The 19,751-nt window shown below is 38.3% G+C and overlaps 1 protein-coding gene across 40 annotated transcripts in view; it reads left to right on the top strand.

Annotated features, from left to right (window-relative positions):
- The window catches only part of MAP2 (microtubule associated protein 2), a 323,896-nt gene that overhangs the window by 262,080 nt on the left and 42,065 nt on the right, over nucleotides 1-19,751 (top strand). For 23 of the 40 annotated variants that reach the window (XM_069733503.1, XM_069733495.1, XM_069733502.1 and 20 more), the window contains one exon: nucleotides 10,064-10,141. In XM_069733503.1, the coding sequence (XP_069589604.1) occupies nucleotides 10,064-10,141 (78 nt within the window). Of the gene's footprint in view, nucleotides 1-10,063; nucleotides 10,142-14,809; nucleotides 15,044-19,751 lie in introns of all 40 variants that reach the window. The other 17 variants (XM_069733482.1, XM_069733469.1, XM_069733480.1 and 14 more) reach the window with 1 other exon arrangement.

Raw genomic sequence — 19,751 nt, 5'->3', positions numbered from 1 at the left:
TATCACTGGCAGCTTACACCACATCACATTGGTCATATGTTTTATAGACTTTTTTTTTTTTCATTTTAATATTCCATATGGCTAAAAATCACTTGTCAAATTTGGAGGTGTCTCTCAAGATTGGGCATCTCTGTCTAAAACGCCAATCTGTTCATGTTAGCCAGAATAAAGGCTACCTGATATTCTGAAGCTAGAGTTATTCATTCTCTTCCTAATTAATCTCTATGGGATTAGGATTACATAACTAACGCAAGTTTTTTTTTATTAATTCCCTTTCTGCTAAAATGTTTGATTAAAATTCTGCATCTACCGGTATAAATTATACTGTATAAAATTGAAAGCCTTAACTTTACTCATTGAGATATCATTCTATATTTATGTTTATACTTTTTTGCTCTTTTATGCAAAACTTTACAGATATTATCATCGCTCTACTCATTGTTCAATCTAAATTCACTATCCGTATGTCTTTGGGGTATGAGGAAACCAAAATACTTAAGGAACCCCACCCAAACACGGGGAGAACATACAACCTCCTTGCAGTTGTTGTTTTTGGTGGGATTTGTATCCTAGACCCCGAGTTTTGCAAAGCTGCAGTACTGACCACTGAGCCACAGTGCTGGCCATAACATATATGATTCCAACTTCTTCAACATACTGTCTATTTTTTGCTTTGAAGGCGTTCTGTCATCAGATAGTCATCTGAGGGTGGCCATACACTATTCCTCCTACCACATACACAGTCACACAATGTGCATGTGTTCAGAATGAGGACATGAGAATAGTATGTCAGAAACTTAACCACCCTTGAGAATAAAAGGATCGAAAATGTAAATTCAATATGCCCAATTGTTTTTTTGTCCTCCACATTAGCTGTACATCCACCATTAGTCTAATGTATATAGCTAGTCTTAACTGTAAAGGAAAGTTCTGCTTGTACAGATGCCAGGGAGAGCTCGGAGGCAGAAACTCAATACAGGTGAAATACAAGGAATCCAGAATAGTTGCTGGGTCTGAACAAGCAACTAAGCAATAGGTCATTTATGGAGCTTTTTCCCAAATACCAATGGAGCTTCCGGTGCTCCAGACTACTTACGGGATCCCAGGTTGCACTGTGAATGCTCTATAATGTCTCTTTCCTGTACTATCTATTTATGAGGTTCTATCGTTGTAAATTATTTTACGTTTTATTGTGTTGCAAAATTAGTAGACTCTACTTTTTCGGGTAACAAACTTAGCTGACTGTATTAATGGATGGTTTCTCCTTTTACTTGCTAGTATAATTATATGATGTAAACTGTAGATACATCTTTTGACCATTGTGTCACCACTGTTGGAGACTCCACTTATGCCCAGTGGATATGACTTGACATTTATATATATGCACACAATTTAACAGTGTTCTTTATCTGTCTCCTTGGTTTTTTTTCACTTTGTACAGAACATACTAATTTTCTATTCAATAATGGAATTTTTGTAATTACTAATGTGTGTGTATATATATATATATATATATATATATATATATATACATACATACATACAATGTATGTATATATATATATATATTAGTAATTACAAAAATTATATATATACACTGCTCACTCAAAAAAACAAAGGGAACACTTACACAACAGAATATAACTCCAAGTAAATCAAACTTCTGTGAAGTCAAACTGTCCACTTAGGAAGCAACACTTCCTACACAGTCAAACTTAGGAAGCAACACTGTTTGACAATCAATTTCCCATGCTGTTGTGCAAATGGAATAGACAACAGATGGAAATTGTTGGCAATTATCAAGACACACTCAATAAAGGAGTGGTTCTGCAGATGGGGACCACAGACCACATCTCAGTACCAATGCTTTCTGGCTGATGTTTTGGTCACTTTTGAATGTTGGTTGTGCTTTCACACTCGTGGTAGCATGAGACGGACTCTACAACCCACACAAGTGGCTCAGGTAGTGCAGCTCATCCAGGATGGCACATCAATGTGAGCTGTGGCAAGAACGTTTGCTGTGTCTGTCAGTGTAGTGTCCAGAGGCTGGAGGCGCTACCAGGAGACAGGCCAGTACACCAGGAGACATGGAGGGGCTTGTAGGAGGGCAACAACCGAGAAAAATACATACCATGAGATACGGCCTTCCCAAAATCCTGTCTGATGACAAATGCACACTTAGCAGGATGCAGAAAGCCTCCACTGATAAAGGCTAGGAGCGGCACAGGTGCAAACTACTTGATAAAAACAGCCACCCCCACACCAAACAAACATTGCAGGGGTTGGCTGCCTAGTAGAAAAAATGCACATTGATATAACTCACATAGGACGCCAGTCACACTGATAAGTGTGGTGCACAGTGTCTGGTATGCAACCTATTAATGACGCCCCTTGTATTAACAGGCGGGCTGCCCAGCACTATAATATGCAGCACACAGTGACAGACGCCCCAGAAAAACCTAACCAACACAAAGAGGCCTGGCCACATCCTGCAAAAAAGGATATGATATAGTGCAAAAAAATGTATGCATATGATAAACACATGCACTATATGATGTATTGGTTTAATATTTTGGCCAAAATAAAGTAAGCCCGCGACCCAATGTCAAGGGTCCTCATAATATTGCGGGTCCTACTACTAATATCAAAAAACAGCTCACATAGAAAAAACTCTGAAAAAATACATACCATGAGATACAGCCTTCCCAAAACCCTGTAGGAGGGCAACAACCCAGCAGTAGGACCACTACCTCAGGCTTTGTGCAATGAGGAACAGGAGGAGCACTGCCAGAGTCCTGCAAAATGACCTCCAGCAGGCCACAAATGTGCATGTGTCTGCACAAACGGTTAGAAACCGACTCCATGAGGATGGTCTTAGTGCCCGACGTCCACAGATGGGGGTTGTGCTCACAGCCCAACATCGTGCAGGACACTTGGCATTTGCCACAGAACACCAGGATGGCCAAATTCACCACTGGCTCCCTGTGCTCTTTACAGATGAAAGAAGGTTCACACTGAGCACATGTGACAGACGTGACAGAGTCTGGAGACGCCATGGAGAGTGATCTGCTGCCTGCAACATCCTTCATCATGACCGGTTTGGCAGTGGTTCAGTAATGGTGTGGGATGGCATTTCTTTGGAGGGCCGGACAGCCCTTTATGTGCTCGCCAGAAGTAGCCTGACTGCCGTTAGTTACCGAGATGAGATCCTCAGACCCCTTGTTAGACCATATGCTGGTGAGGTTGGCCCTGGGTTCCTCCTAATGCAGGACAATGCCAGACCTCATGTGGCTGGAGTATGTCTGTTCCTGCAAGATGAAGGCATTGAAGCTATGGACTGGCCCCAGACCTGAATCCGATTGAACACATCTGGGACATCATGTCTCGCACCATCAACCAACTGTTGCACCACAGACTGTCCAGCAGTTGGCGGATGCTTTGGTCCAGGTCTGGGAGGAGATCCCTCAGGAAACCATCCATCGCCTCATCAGGAGCATGCCCAGGCATTGTGGGGAGGTCAAACAGACATGTGGAGGCCACCCACATCTTACTGAGCATCATTTCCTTGTCTTGAGGCATTTCCACTGAAGTTGGATCAGCCTGTAACTTCATTTTCCACTTTGATTTTGAGCATCATTCCAACTCCAGACCTCCGTGGGATATTAGTTGTGATTTACGTTGATCATATTTAGTTTTATTGTTCTCAGCACATTCAACTATGTAATGAATAAAGATTTACAACTGGAATATTTCATTCAGTGATATCTAGGATGTGGGATATCTAGGATGTGTCTCCGAATTTCCAAGCAATACATTTTGTATTTTTTTTCTGAAAAGGAGAAATGGTCAAAATTAAAAAAAAACTACAGTGCTTTCAGACCTACAATAATGCAAAGAAAACAAGTTCATAATCATTTACAACAGTACTAATATTTTAACCCAGGAAGACTTCAGAAATCAATATTTTGTGGAATAACCATGATTTTTAATCACAGTTTTCATGTGTCTTGGCATGCTTTCCACCAGTCTTTCACACTGCTTCTGGCGCAAAAATGTAAGCAGTTCTTTGTTTGATGGCTTGTGACTATCCATCATCCTCCTGATTACATTCCAGAGGTTATCAATGGGGTTCAGGTCTGGAGACTGTGCTGCCCATGACAGGGTTTTGATGTGGTGGTCTCTTAATTTTTGCCAGAGCTGAGAGCTGTGTGTGTGTATATATATATATATATATATATATATATATATATATATATACAGTATAAAACCTTAAACTCCACGTGATCTTATTGTTTATATACATTCACTAAATAGGTTCAGAGGAGGTTAGCATAATCATATCCATGAGCCTGTTGTGTCTTGTTTCTTTGACTACTTTAATATTTTGTCTTCGTTATTATTTTTCTCAGTAGAATTGCTGTTCTGATTAATTGAAATGTGTTCAATAGCAGATTTCCTTTTGGGAATTTGTTTAAGCAGATTTTATGAGAAATCCTTTGAAGGGCAGCTTTACTGCCACTCAGTGGCAAAATTAGCTGGCATTAAATGCAAGTGATCATGGAGTGGCACACACAGAGAAAATGGCTTTTTAAGTATTTTTCTCTATAGGAGGAAAAGCTGAAAAATGGTAATAGTAAGTCAGTGTATTTTGAAAGGCCATTGAGTGAATAATATTAGCTTGTTATGCGATCGCCTGTGGGGCAGAATCAGAGAAACAGTAATATTTATAGATATGGACCATGAAGACTGGATGAAAATGTTGCCGCATTATACAGAGCAGAAGCCATCCTCAAATATTTTGTATTACTTACGTTATCCTGAACTTAGGATGATGTTGTTCTTTTTAGATTTAGTGTGCCATTGCAATGACAAAGGATTTTATTAATGATGTATTATTACAGTGGTGCTTGAAAGTTTGTGAACCCTTCAGAATATTCCATTTGTCCACAGTAGTGTTCCCCAAACTCCAGTTCCTCGTGGCTCTCAACCCATCATGTTTTCAAGATTTCCTTAGCATTGCACAATTGAGAGAACCTGTGACATTTTCTCCTAATGGGTGAGCTGAAATATTTTCTTCTATACATTTTCTGATGCCTTGACAATAATTCCATCACCTGTGAAATGCTAAGGAAATCCTGAAAACATGACCATTGGTCTTCAGCAATTTGATCTAAAGCTACTTCTGATTTTCAAACAAGAACCAAAAGTAGATCCAAATGAAACAAAGGAGTCAAAAATATTACACTTTTTTATTTTTTATTGAAGAAAGTTATACAATATCTAATATCTGTGAGTTGCCAAAGTATGTGAACCTTTGCTTTCAGTTACTGCATCTAAACATGTCCGGTAGTTGTAGAGTTAGTCCTGCACATCAGCTTGGAGGAATTTTGGAGTATTTCTCCTCATAAAATGACTTCTACTCTATGTTGGTGGATTTTCAGGTCCTTCTACAACATTCCTATCGTCAGGAGTTTGACCTGAACATTCTAAATACTTTATCTAGTTTTAATAGTCTTCATTAACTTCTTTTGTTGAATGACTTGTGTGCTTTTGGGTTGCTGTCTCACCCCGTGGCCCACATTCTCTTGAGATTCAGCACATGGACAAGTGACCTGACATTCACCATTAGAAGTTGATAAAAAATCAGAATTCATTGTTCCATCAAACATGGCAAGCCATCCTGACCCAAATGCAGAAAAATGGACCCAAACCAGAACCATTTTTTAAAGAATTCTTTATTTATTAAACAACTTACATAATAAACATGTTATGTAAAAATGTTAAAAAAAAGTGGTAGTATAAACAAGGCCTAATAGATCAACATGAGTGGTTGTGCCTAAGTACAATGAACAAGTAACAAATATTTGTAATGATAGGAATGTCCATATCAATGCGGTTGACTGAGGTGGGACAAAATTATGAGAAGATTATGTTATAGAAGGCAGAAAAAAGACCATCTGGTGGAAGGGAATATAGGAATAGAGAGCATCAGTGTGTGGGGAAGGTATTTTAGGGTGGGTGCTATATGGGATCCATGTTTTTTGGTAGCACGTCTAAGGCTTTCTTAGCTCACGGTTTCCATATTTTGAGAAACTGTTGATGTTCCCGAGATTCCCAGCTACAGAGCTCTTCAAGACGGTGTTTCAAGTGTATTTTAGTTATCCAATCTGAGTGAGTAGGGGGTGTTGATTGTTTCTAATGCGGAGCGATTTTGCAGCTTCAAACAAAAATGCTAGTAATCATGTATTTTAGGTTTAAGGTATTTAGAAAGGTGAGATAGTAAGATTTCTGATGTGTTAAAATATGTCTAATTAGGCCTAGATCTCGAAATGTCAACTCTGCCTCTGCCCCAAATGTTTTTTTTTAGAACAGAATCGCAATATATGAGAAAGCATTCCTTTGTGGGTACCACATTTCCAGCATAAATTTGATTCTGTTAAATCTATTTGGTGTAGGAATTTAGGGGTTCTATACCAGAAGGGATGATATTTTATAGGACTTTTCTTGTAAAAGTATATGTCTGGAGAAGCCATGTGAGTTAGATAGAATAGCACTGTGCGCTGCTGGGATTCACCGGTTTCTGAGCCGGGACCGGTGGGTATGTATGTGTTATACATACTGTGGTGAAATATGTGTATATATATCTATATGTGTGTAATGACATATGTCTAGGGTTATATGTGTGACTAGTGATAATGTAACATCTGTCCTGAAGGCAAGTCGCACCTAGCTGTTAATAGGTACTTCCTTAGGACTAGTAGAAATTGTCTCCATATCTCACCAGGAGGTCTGGCTAAGGCCAAGAAGAAAGGAACACTTGACACCCCCTAGTGCTTGGAGGGGAGACGCTAATTGCTGCCTTAGGTAGCTATTCCTGGGAACCATCTCACAAGTGTCTCCAGAGGAAAATAATATATATTCATTAGTAGAGCGGCCGTGCCCAATCAAACAGACCGCAATTATATTAACCTCAGGGGCCGGTCTAGAAACCTGACCTCAGACCAAAGTTATAAATTTAGGCTGCAGACAGAGAATTGTGTTCACATGATGGGGGCAGCCTAAGAAGCTGGTGTGATCCAATCTACATTCGTCCTACCCTCAGGGAGCAGAAAGCAACTACCAGTTAGATAATCTCTGTAAGTTTCTCCTGTTTATTTTGACACTGCTTTGCATAAATTGTATGTCTTTTTATTATCATATTTGTATACCTTTTCTTATTGTAAGCACTGACCCTTTTGTTATTAAAGTATAAAACTTTAACAAGTTGAACCTTGAATGTTCTAAAAGAATCCATAGCCTAAGGTGTGTGAGCCTTATTAGTGATAGACATATTTTTATTAGTATTGTTAGTTCTGGGACTCATCGCCCGTGTATTCGGTGAGTGGTGGCAGCGTGTATGAGCGGGTGTGTGGCCTGGGTCGGTGTGTGATTTATGTTCCCATTACAGCATAGGACAGAGGTTGAATGCTGGACTGAGAGTGGGGAGATAGATTAACCCTTGCAGGCACAACCCCAAGTCACGTGTGCACGTGACGAATAAGTGACACCACGGAAAAGGGATCCGTGACACATACTCCCGGCCAGAGCCTGTCCAGTGGGAGCAGCCTCACACCATTCACTTATATCGAGTGAGGCCGTGCCCTCTAGTTGGCCATGCCAACTGGACACCGCTTCAATAGTCAGTGTGCTGCCTTGCTCTATACAAGTGTATGGAGGGAGGCCGTTCCCACTCGAGAGGCTGTGGCTGGGAGTCTGCATAGTGCATACATACCCTCCGGTCCTGGCTCAGAAACTGGTGAATCCATGCAGCGCAGAGTGTGTCTGCTGTGGGGATCCATAAGTCTCCAGTCACACAGAGTGAATGCAGATTTATCAATTTGGACAAGACAACCTCTTTAACTCTTTTTCCCAAGAGATCAGAAAATTCGGCTTATAAGGATTCATTGGGAAGATTAAGTAATTGGATATCTTTGAGATCCCTCTGGGGATAGGAAAGGTAAGTCTTAAATGTAGGTCAAGCCAGGACCATTCTCTAGTTGTCGGGAATTTTGTTTTAAAGAGAGTAATAATATGAGATTCATTTAGGAAATTACATGGGCAACTTGTAGCCTCTTTTGGCCTGGAATCTACCATAACAATTTTATTGGGTAAGAGTTGGGAAATGTTCTTATTCAGCAAATAGGACCATAAATTATATGTTAGAATACTTTCGATCTAAAAGATATGGGATGGTAGAAATGGGGGGTAATGCTGAGGGATAATTTGAAAGAATGAAACATTTTTTAATAACTCTTTTGATAGAGAGGTAGTACAAGTAATGCTATCCCAGCATATGGAGATGACAGGAGGGAGTTCGTCCAGATACAGTATATCAATAAGTGTTTTTATCTAATAGTAGAAATTCTGTCTGATTTGTTGTTCTGTTTTGAAGAGTTAGCGAGTTTCAACCATCTACTTAAGTGGATTGTTTGTAGTAAATATAGATATATGGAAGACCAATGTTTCCATGTGGTTTTAGTTGGGTGAGAAGTCTACATGGTGATCTTGATTTTTAATATTTCCAAATATATTTAGAAATAAGTTGTTTGATCTTAGGAAAGAAGGAATTAGGGAGATTGATGGCCATCATATTTATCCTAAGAGGGCCCACTGCAAAATTAAATATTCCTTCCATTGTACCATACAGCACAAAAATATAAAGGTTATGCTCACCTAATTTGAGTGACCGAGTCTTCTTTTCACAGTCACATAGAGTATGCTGGCAATTTTGTTAGAAGAAGAACCTTCCCTGTTGCATCATGTCCACGTTACACCACTGCTGATAGTAGTGTGTTCATTTGGAAAAAATGTAATTGGGAAATTATTTTGTAATTTTCTTGATTAATTCAGTATCTTTTATATTTTTTCCTTTTTATGTGTAGTAATAAAGTGGCAAGATAAAATACCAGTGCATGGAAAAGAACATCTTAGTTATAAGCTGAGATATAAAGAAAGAAAGAAAGAAACAAGATCCATCAGTTGCTTTTCCCATAAGTCTTTATTCCGTGAGCATCCACCTGAAATTTGCTCATATATTTCTGTCTTTGTGGTCATTAGTTAGGTCGCCATGTTATGACTAAGGACCGCACAGTCAGTCGCGTAAGCAAGTTGCAGATGACTGTCTCTAAAATGGTTCTTGGCAAAGCAAGAGCTGCATCTTTTGCTATGAACAGCTATAATAATGTTATTACTTGTCGTAATTGACAAAACCAATATATGGTAGAAAACTGTTCAAAGGGAAATTATTTGGACTAGAGCACCTACATTATTTAATGAATTGTGTTTAACAAACCATCAATGTACAAATTCTTCTTTAGTTCATCTATTTTTGCATAATTAAGCTTTTTTGCTATTCCAACCACCTATTGCTGTTGACAGATCCGTAGCGCCTTTGTGTATATTTCAAAGTTGAGGCTTGCTTAGCTGCATACTTACAAACAGATGGATAACACTTCTGCTGGATAATTTATACTCAAAATGTTCTGTTATACAGAGCTGTGTAAGGGAACCCAGAAAATGCATCTCCATTTACAAATCTCCACTAATTGACAGTGACAATAATACTGCATTGTTCATCATGCTGGCTCAACTGTTTTCTGTATTATATGAAGTCAGAAAACAGAAAAGACATTGTCTGCATGGCCAAATATTGGTGGAACGTAGAGAGTAGTTCTTCTAAATAAAAAAAAAAATCATTAGACTTTTTGATATCCTGCTTCCACAGCCTTATCAGTCGTCATCCCGTTTTCCCAGTAAAATGAAGACATTTTTGTTCAAATAGAAACTAAAGTGGAATAGATTTCTCGGTAACTTGAAAGATGAAGAAGATAAAATGAGGATCAATAAGTAATGATGTTGATTTCATGATTTTAGGAGAAACTTCTTTTTAGGGAGCAATCAAATCTTCATGATGTTTGTTCTTAACTGTACATATTGATTATAGATCTCTTCTATAGGTTTTATATTCAGTGTTTTTTTATTTTTTTATTCTACTGACCATTATTTATTTACTTTTCCATTCTAGCTGCAGAAGATACAACTAATCTTCCTCCTTCTCCTCCTCCATCACCAGCTTCAGAACAGATGGGAACAGTGGAGGAAGGTAAGGCCATGTCGTCACATTAGCGACCTGTGAATCTGGAAATTAGAAAAGTATATGAGTAACAGTACAGAGCGTAAAAGGGAAAAAATGCTCAGAAGAACTGGGCAAAATTTAGGAGAACCAGGGCCTGAACGCATGATGATATTTTCTTCTTTTTTTTAATCTTTGTCTACCTTATTAATATCAACCATATCCATTCATACATTGATGGTGTCTTGACTAATTCTCATGCAGGAAAATGAACATGCTAAATTGATTAACATGACTCTAACGTCAAATGTCTCATTTCTCAATTATTTTTCCTTACATGACAGTCACCTATAAGTATTTGTCACCACCACATATAAGCAACTTAGAAAACAGAAGTGATGTTTTCCAGATGCCATATGCAGTATATCACACATATACAGGCCGTACACACTCCCTTACTCAAGTAGTCTATTCCCTACGACAGTGCGATCTTCAAAAATCTCCAAACCATTAACATATTGGAACAGTTTGGCACAAGAGTTAGTACAACCATCTTTCAGGCAAAATAACAGATGCAGAAGTCAAATGTTATCTGGAGATTTGAACTGAGAAACCAGATCTTATTACATTTTTGGTATTGAAACATTTTTTCCTTTATGAAAACCTCCTTAGAAATATATGTTTTGGGCATTTGCCATTCTGAAAAGGGTTGCTATAAATCTTACCGATATTGGTTTCCATTACTGGTGCCATGCGACCAAGTCCTGTTCTTGACATAGATGCAAGTCCCATAGTAATTCCAGAATCAACCAGGAATTTAAAGCATATCCTGGGGATATGGTCAAATATATGACATGGGACCAGCAGCATACTAAGAAAGTTGCCAGACCATGTGACTGCTATAACTGTGAGCTAGGAGGTCCCGGTGCAAAGCAATCCTACCCCCTGTCTGGTGTCCGCACGCTTCTCATGACATCCACCATATATGTATGGTGAAAGTCAGCAGGATTTGTATGGTATGATGGTGTGGGCTCCAGCGCTTTGCCGGTACCATACCAAGCAGGTGCTGGCTGCTTGACACAGCAAACGCTAGCTGACAAATGCTGAGATTGGAGCTATCTCTGATAGTAGCAATGTAAACCCTTAGAAGCCAAGGTAAAAAGTTACAATGGCATCTAAGTGGTTAGATGATGCTGAACCTCTGTCAGTCACCTTGGGCCCTCAATCGGACCTTTGCTGTGGGATCTCCCTATTTTTGTGTACGTCCCAACATTGGACAACCCTTTGAACTCCAAAACATAGAACAACTGAACAATTTAGTCTCAACAATTGTCCACCATAATTTACAGATGCAATGTTTTTTCAGTGGTTAAAATATGTAGTTTGTTCTACTTGATTGCCTGCAGAGTACAAAATTATTGAAATCTGACAAGGATTTCTGAAAAATAGTGTCATCTTCACAGTTTATAAAAAATGATCTGCTCCCTAGTAATACGTTTCCTGAAGTTGAGAAGGTATTTAGTAAGGACCATCCACTTTAACAGAAACGAGGAAATCGTAACACAATATTGGCTGTCTCTGTCATAAGCATATATTATATTCTTTGATCACATAATGTTCATTTCTACTTTCCAGACTGAGAGTAGCCAATAATAAAGTAAGGTTTTATCTACACATAGCAGCCAATTCATCAACAGTTTTCACCAAAATTCTGGCATAAAGCAGCTTGAAGTGCCACATAATTATTGAGCAACTCGAAGTTGCGCAAAACACATTGCAACCTTTTATCATTGTTATGTCAGTCCTTTATGAAAAGTGGACGGAGCCCTAGTGGATCAGATCACCTGGCAGCTGAGAGATCCTCCAAGTTTAATAAGAGGTGCACTCCTTTTAATCAATTATTCCAGTGCTCTATATATTAAGACTGGCATACCAAATACCACAATCTTAATGAATTGGGGCTAGAGCGTTTAAAGCAGAAGTCTAGTAAAGCAATATTTAAGTGGAAAGAACATGTTTTCTGAGCAAGCAGACATAAAGGTGTTGTCTACTGTGTAGTCTGTTCTTAGATGGGATCCCTAATGTTAAGATGATCATAGGGTGTCCTGCTACTGGTTTCCACCAGTGATCAGTAGGTCTGTGGTGGGACACAACAGCAAATGTTTTATTGTTTTATTACAAATTTCTTTTTAAAATCAATGAGCTGTACAATTCCTATATACACGTGGCGGGTCATACAAAGAGAGGGATTGCTTTGAAGCCCATCCTGTCTAAAGGACCCTAAATGGAATTAACCCTCTATTAACTCAAAATGCCCAAATATGATATATTAAATGCATTTTCTTTAATCAGACAACTCCTCTAAGTTATTAATACAGTCATTAGATATCTTTATACTATTTAACTATTTTAAGAAAAATAACTATAAATAGTTGTCACAAGTCTCCCATGATCACACGATCTTGTCTGGAATTTTCATCTCACAATTAGCATTATAGATAGTCTAGAAGCTTCCTGCTTGCATTTAATGAGCATCCCTAGTTGACGTGAGGTTGAATGTTTTATGATCCGATATTAAATCTTTTAGGGGACACTGAATTGATTACTATGTAAAGGGAATTCCTGTAGAAACATAACAACAAGCAAACTAATCCTTATTGGAGGAAAACGATTATTCTTCTTGATATGCAAACATCAGCTTTTATTCTTATTAGATTTACTAACACTTTGGCCACGATTCATCAAATTTTCATCGATTTTCATTCTGGTCTTGAATAAGTGTGTTGAAATCAGGCGCTCCTGAATCATTAATTGGCGCATCCATCATAAAGAATCAGGAGCGTCTGACGAATGACGTACGCCTCCATGCACCTCGCCACAAACCTCATTCCAGTAAGAGACTGGGGTAAGATTTCTGGCATAAAGAATGCCACCGGCTCGTCATGAATTAGACAAGCTGTGGTGTCACACTCACGCCCCCATCTTGCCCCAGTTCTGCCCATTTTGGCAGAGCTGGGAGAAACTGGCGTGAAACCTCCAAGAGTGGCAACATTTTTGTGACTTTTCAAAACAATTTTCACCATTTGTTTTGATCAATCATGCCTTTAGATTTGTAAAATATAAGAGTGCTGTCACATTCTTTAATTGATGCCTAGACAAGCTAAGTCATGTCATCAAATAACAATTAATGGCTGTGCGTCTCAGTTACATGTCTGCCCAGCCATACTTGCTTTTTCACTTTTTATTGCTGTACCTGCTGCAGATCATAAATCTTTATTTATTAGATGAAACAATGAAGATCAGGTACATTTGCATGTAAGATTCCACCTTGAAGTAGAAGTAAATGATCCATCCTTCTAATTAACAATTCATTTAAAATAGTAATGTACAGTAGGTGCATCATAGGCCTGAATTTAACTAATATCGTCTCTATGTAGCCAAATGTATTTAATTTTTATTATTATTTTTTAAAATTCTAACAGGTTTTCTAGGATTCCAGAAATATTATAAAAAAATACACATAACCACTATTAAACTGGTAAATCCCCTACAGTTTCAGCACCAAAAACACTTGTGTTCCATACTTGTCTTTGCCTATTTGTCCATCAGTGATAATCCATCCATTTGACCGCTGCAGACAATCACTAGTCACAGCAGGCTCAGCTGTACATGTTAGAAATAGTTGGCCTTATCAGACTCAAGGATGACCAGTATGACATTACTGCAGCGAAGATGACAAAGACCAGCTTGGAACATCATAATGATAGCATTGGAATTTAACAAGTTAACTGTTGTTTGCTTTTGTGTTTTATTGCGTTTCCTATTGCTAGGTTATTTTTGAAACTTAAAAAAAAAAACCTTTTGGGGTGCTCAAAAAACCCATGAAAGCAAAGCTCAGATCACAACATGCATTAAATGAACCTAACCCAAATCCTTTTGAAGTGATGAGAAGAGCAGAAATCAGAGTTTGTAAGCCAACATGAGTTATGATAGGACCTCGAAATCCCAAGTACCAATTTATACGTGGCATCAATAGCTCCAACGCTGTTCTTCTGAATAAGCATGTGAGCAGGTAGATGGGATTGGACGATGTATGGACTTAGAAGGCTATTGAAGTACTGCAGAACCACGGCTCGTTTAGTGTAGAACATTAGCAGCAAGAGAACGTCTTGCGTACAAATCCTGTACAGCTTGCATCTACAGAATTTAGGGAAACATGTAAAAGGCTTGTAGGACCGCTCTACTTTTTTTAGCCGAATTTAGCTTTTAGTAGTGAAACCTGTAGAATTTCAGTCTACGCACCAAACATAAGTCTATTTCGAGGGAAGGTAGTCAGGACCATGCAAGATCAACTAAGTTTTGGAGTTTTCTCAGTGCTGAATTGCATTCTTATACTTTAAATACAGATCATAACGTTAAATATTTGTCCGTTTAGGACATTAAACTAGAAATCATATTATTCTGGCTCGAATAAATGTTTCATTGGTCCAGTTGTAGCAATATTACCTTACTTGTATGTCATAATGTCCATACTTGATGGACTCTTTAGTGGCAAGTGTTGCTACATTCAATGAGTCCCTATAGAATCTATTCACACATTTTGGAATCTCACTAACGAAGTGCGATGTCACCTGCATATTTTTCCTGTCGATTTCTTGTCTGTTCTCTATGTGTCATCTTGTTTTTCCATCCCTTAAGAAGAGACAGTTAAGGGTCTTCTGCCTGAGAAAGAAGAGGAGGAAGCGCAGGGGGGAGAAAGCAAACCTACGGAGTCCTCCATCGTGGGTCTAAGCGAGGTCCAAACAGATTCAGGCTCTGATGAGACACAACCCCATGAAGAACATGTTGTTTGCCAAATAAGCGATGACAATAATATTGCAAAACATGAGAGTGACTTCTCTGCTGTTTTGTTGCCTTCCTTACCAGGGGAAGGTGTGTCCTTTGTGTTATCTGCATGTAGCTTCCCCCAGTTCAAGCTCTTAAGTGTATATAATCAAGGCTGTTCCATTCTTACATGTGCTCATTATTATTGGCTTTGTCTTTCTGCTAAGCTGACTGCAATCTGTTCCTGTGTATGCCACAAAAAGGCCGTTGATGATACCTTGTCCTTTTTTAGTAGCTGGCTGCAAGTTACTTTGCCATGATACAAATATGCTTTGCTGCTAAGCTGTTGCTTCATGTTAGTTTTCCTTTGCCATCATAGACGTGTTTGCCAGTCACATTGCTGATAACTGTATAGCTCTCTGTTTTATTTTTTTTTTTTGGTTTTTATTTAAGTTACTATTTCAATCGATTCTAACTATTTTTGTATATATGCTCTAAAACTTGTTTTATTTCATTTGTTTGTGTTTTTTGTATTGCTTAGTTAACTTTTTTTTTTTCAGCAACTGCTATTTCCTACTTCTTTATAGCATGTCCTTTTCCATTCATTGCAGTCTGCGGCTGCCCATTAGAAAGCTATAAGTTAAACTGTGTATCTCTTCTTGTTTCTTTTTTCTGTTTGTATGTTTTGTTGCATTTACAGATATATGTGACTGTTTATCTGAGAAAATATGAAATATTGGATTCACAACTTTATGCAGATATGGGACATACAGTCATGGCCGAAAGTGTTACCACCCTTGAAATTGTGTCAAAAAATGAAGTATTTTTTTCCCAGAAAATGATTGCAATTGCAAATGTTTTTGTAATATATAGGTTTATTTTCTTTGTGTGTATTGGAACAACACAAAAAAACAAAAAAAAACAAATAAAAAAGGCTAATTGGCCATCATTGCAAACACAACTTCAAAAATAGGCCGGACAAATTTGTTAGCACCCTCAACTTAATATTTGGTTGCACACTCTTTGGAATAAATAACTGCAATCAATCGCTTCCTATAACAAACAACAAGCTTCTTACACCTTTCAACTAGAAATTTGGACTACTCTTGTTTTACAAACTGCTTCAGATGTTCAATGGGATTTAGAACCGGAATCCTTGCTGCCACTTCAGAACACTCCAGCGCTTTGTTTCCATACATTTCTGGGTGTTTCTTGAAGTTTGTTTGGGGTCATTGTCCTGCTGGAAGACCCATGACCTATGACCCAAACCCAGCTTTCTCATACTAAGCAATACATTGTGACCCCAAATCCTTTGGTAGTCTTCAGATTTCATGATAGTCAAAGCACCCAGTGCCAGAGGCACCAACAGGTCTCCAAAACATCTTTGATCTTCCACCGTATTTGATTTTAGGAACTGTGTTCTTTTCATTGTAGGCCTCATTTCGTTTTTGGTAAACTGTAGATTGATGTGCTCTAGCTTGGTCTCCTCTGTCTATAAGATGCTTTCCCAGACAGATTTTGGCTTACGTACATTTGGTAAACTGCAGTCTATCTTTTTTATATCTCTGTGTTAGCAGTGGAGTGAGTCCTCATGGGTTTCAGTTAAATATCAATAGATAGTATGGGGTGACACTGATGCACCCTGAGCCCGCAGGACAGCTTGAATTTTTTTGGAACTTGAATGATGCTGCTAATCCATCATCTGGACTATCCTGTGTTGCAAACTTTCATAAATTTTTCTCTGCGGTCCACATCCAGGGAGATTAGCTGCAATGCCATCGGTGGTAAACATCTTGATTATGTTGCACACCATGGACAAAGTAACATCAAGATTTCTGGAGATGGATTTGTAACCTTGAGATTGTAGATATTGTTTAACAATTTTGGATTTCAAGTCTTCAGACAGTTCTCTTCTCTTTTTGTTCTCCATTCTTAGTGTGGCACACACAGACAAATAATGCAAAGATTGAGTCAACTTCTACCCTTTTTATCTGGTTTCAGGTATGATTTTCATATTAGAAACACAAAATTCCACCGGGAATATACCATAAATCTCCAATTCAATTAATCCGTACCACACAAAAAGGAAAACTCCAATCAGAAGAAACCCAATAGAGTATTTTTAAGAAAAGTATAAATTTATTTAAACACTAAAATCCAGTATTGTATAGCAAAGTAAAGCTAACTAAACAGGATAGGGGAGGTACATATTCACCACATGATAACAGGTAATGGCGTCTGCACAATCAGAATAAAGACGATATCAGGGTAATAGGTACATAAATAGTTATATAGTAGGTGCATACGCAAAATATATGCTTGCTATAATAAACAGCACAAATATAAATGGCCTAGAAATTAGCCCAGTAAATCCAAGAATAACCATGAAATATAAAGTGCAATAGTGCAAGATGCAAAAAGTGCTAGGCAAGAGAGAGTACAAATTGTAAGACTGCGCTGTAAATTATTCAGTAAGCATATTCATATTACCTATATGTGGTGTGAGACCAAGACCCCAGCCTGCCGACTCAACGCGCGTTTCGCCGATCTTCGTCAGGAGACGTGATTTTCATATTGCCCACATCTGTTACTTGTCACAGGTGAATTTGAACGAGCATCGCATGCTTGAAACAAAGTTTTTTTTACCCACGGCTTTGGAAAGGTGACCACAATTTTGTCCAACCCATTTTTGGGTGAAATTATGTCCAATTTGAATTTGAACGAGCATCGCATGCTTGAAACAAAGTTTTTTTACCCACGGCTTTGGAAAGGTACCAACAATTTTGTCCAACCCATTTTTGGGGTTTTGGGTGAAATTATATCCAATTTGCCTTTTTTCTGTTGTTCCAATACACACAAAAGAAATAAACGTGTATAACAAAACATCTGTAATTGCAATAATTTTCTGGCAGAGATACTTAATTTTCTGGAACAATTGCAAGGGTGCCAACATTTACAGGATAGTATAATGGCCTCCAACAAACTAACAGAATGCCCCAATTGCCTCCTAAAATCTCTAATAGGGAAAATAGTGATTGGACATTGTCACCTGTTGATGTAACTAGTGGTTGCCTATCTCTCTCCATCTATAACAAATAAAACAACATCATATTCAGCCAAGCCAGAAAGGACAATTTAGTAGAAAAGTTGAAGAAGGTGGCTATCAGCCAAACTGCAATTTTTATGTCAGTGGCCATTTAGTTTTTTGCAGTTAGAATAGACTTAGGCTCTTGGGAAGTTTTATTTTTCTTAAAAAAAACATATATATGGCAAGTGGATATTTCAAGGGGATCTTTAATTATGAATTTTATTAAAAATGCACAAGTATAAGTAGTGTTGGAAAAGTCAAGAGACCATATGCAGTGATCCTCCAAGGGCCCTTCACTTTTAGTTCTTTACACTGGTTTGCCTTTGCTTATTTTAAGAGCATGGGAAAAGTGAATACATTCTAGGAGATCAGGATAAAACATGTCCTTTATAAAACATCATATGTCTTGTTTGTCTCCCTAAAGTGTACATCTATAAAATCAAGAAACTAGACCTAATGCTAAACTGTGCATCACATGTGTGAATCCACCCAGCAGTGTCTTATTCGGACATACTGGCAATAATTGATTTGGATTGATATGTTACATGCAGGTTTTTGTTACAGAGTTGTCCCTGAATCCATTCTCTAAGTAATAATTTCATAGTCTAGAATCAAGGAGTATGTAAGGGGTTTTAAAAAGGATCCGTCACAATGAGGATGCTGGCGTATCAGCAGTAGGAGATGAGCAAATGGATAAGGTGAAACTACTGCTTACTCTGGGCCAATAAGTCGGTAAGGTGGGCACACTTCATAATAACCTTGTCTGTATGGCCGCTGATATAGAGGTAGCTGTCAGACATGAGTGATGCTACCCCGGACTGATAAGGTAACGGTGGTTATGCACTTGAGATAGCTGTTGGCCTAAGGTTCGTCTCTCTCCCAACCTCCCTATACATATGAACAGTATTTTTGGCTCCCAGGGAGAAAAGAGAAAGCTACTGCCAGAAAGATTTGCGGCTTACCCCCTTTATAAACAAAAAGATTGGCGATTAAATTCCATCTGCCCAATCCTTCTTGCCCCCATACACATCAGATAGTTGGCTGGTTTGGCTGACTTTCATCTAACCTATATGAGGCCCGACAGGTTGACAAAATAGTTTTATCAATAAATTATTACTTATGCTAAATAAAAAAAAATAAATAAATCCACCTGCTCATTTCCTCCTGCCTAATAGCATGCTGCCTGCAAATGAAGCAATATGTTTAAAGTGCCAGAGGTTTTAACGCCTCAGCATAGACAGTGCCAGGTAGGTCATCATCCTATAATTTGTAGACCTTTGGGCACGTGTGTTTAAGGCCTTTTAATTCAGCTAGTCAATGCTAACATTAATTCAAAACAAATTAATTATTTTACATTTTACCGATGCATCGAAATTTGCTTGTTTTTTTTTTTACTTGATACAGTGTAACCTGATTCATTTTAAAAATTAGCATTTTTTTTTAAATTTGCTAGCAAATTTAAAGAACATTAATCTCTTAGGTTAACAGGAATCTGCAGACGGTTTTTGCTTTCATCTGAGAGCAGTGTGACGTAGGCAAAGAGTAGCGGAATCCAACGATGCATCACTTATGTTACTGGGTGCAGCCGTTCTGACACAATCCGAACTTTTAGGTTTAGAATAAGGCAGTGCTGAGAAAGCTAGCCCCTCCCACACCACAGTTAACCCCGCCCACAACAGGCTGTCTGTGTACAAAGTCCATAAACAGTGAGGTTCTTATCACAGGGGG

The sequence above is a fragment of the Ranitomeya imitator genome, chromosome 7 (genome assembly GCF_032444005.1).
Source record: "Ranitomeya imitator isolate aRanImi1 chromosome 7, aRanImi1.pri, whole genome shotgun sequence".
NCBI classification, from domain to species: Eukaryota; Metazoa; Chordata; class Amphibia; order Anura; family Dendrobatidae; genus Ranitomeya; species Ranitomeya imitator.
Note: the sequence above shows the minus strand (reverse complement) of the source record. Positions and strands in the feature narration are given on the sequence as shown.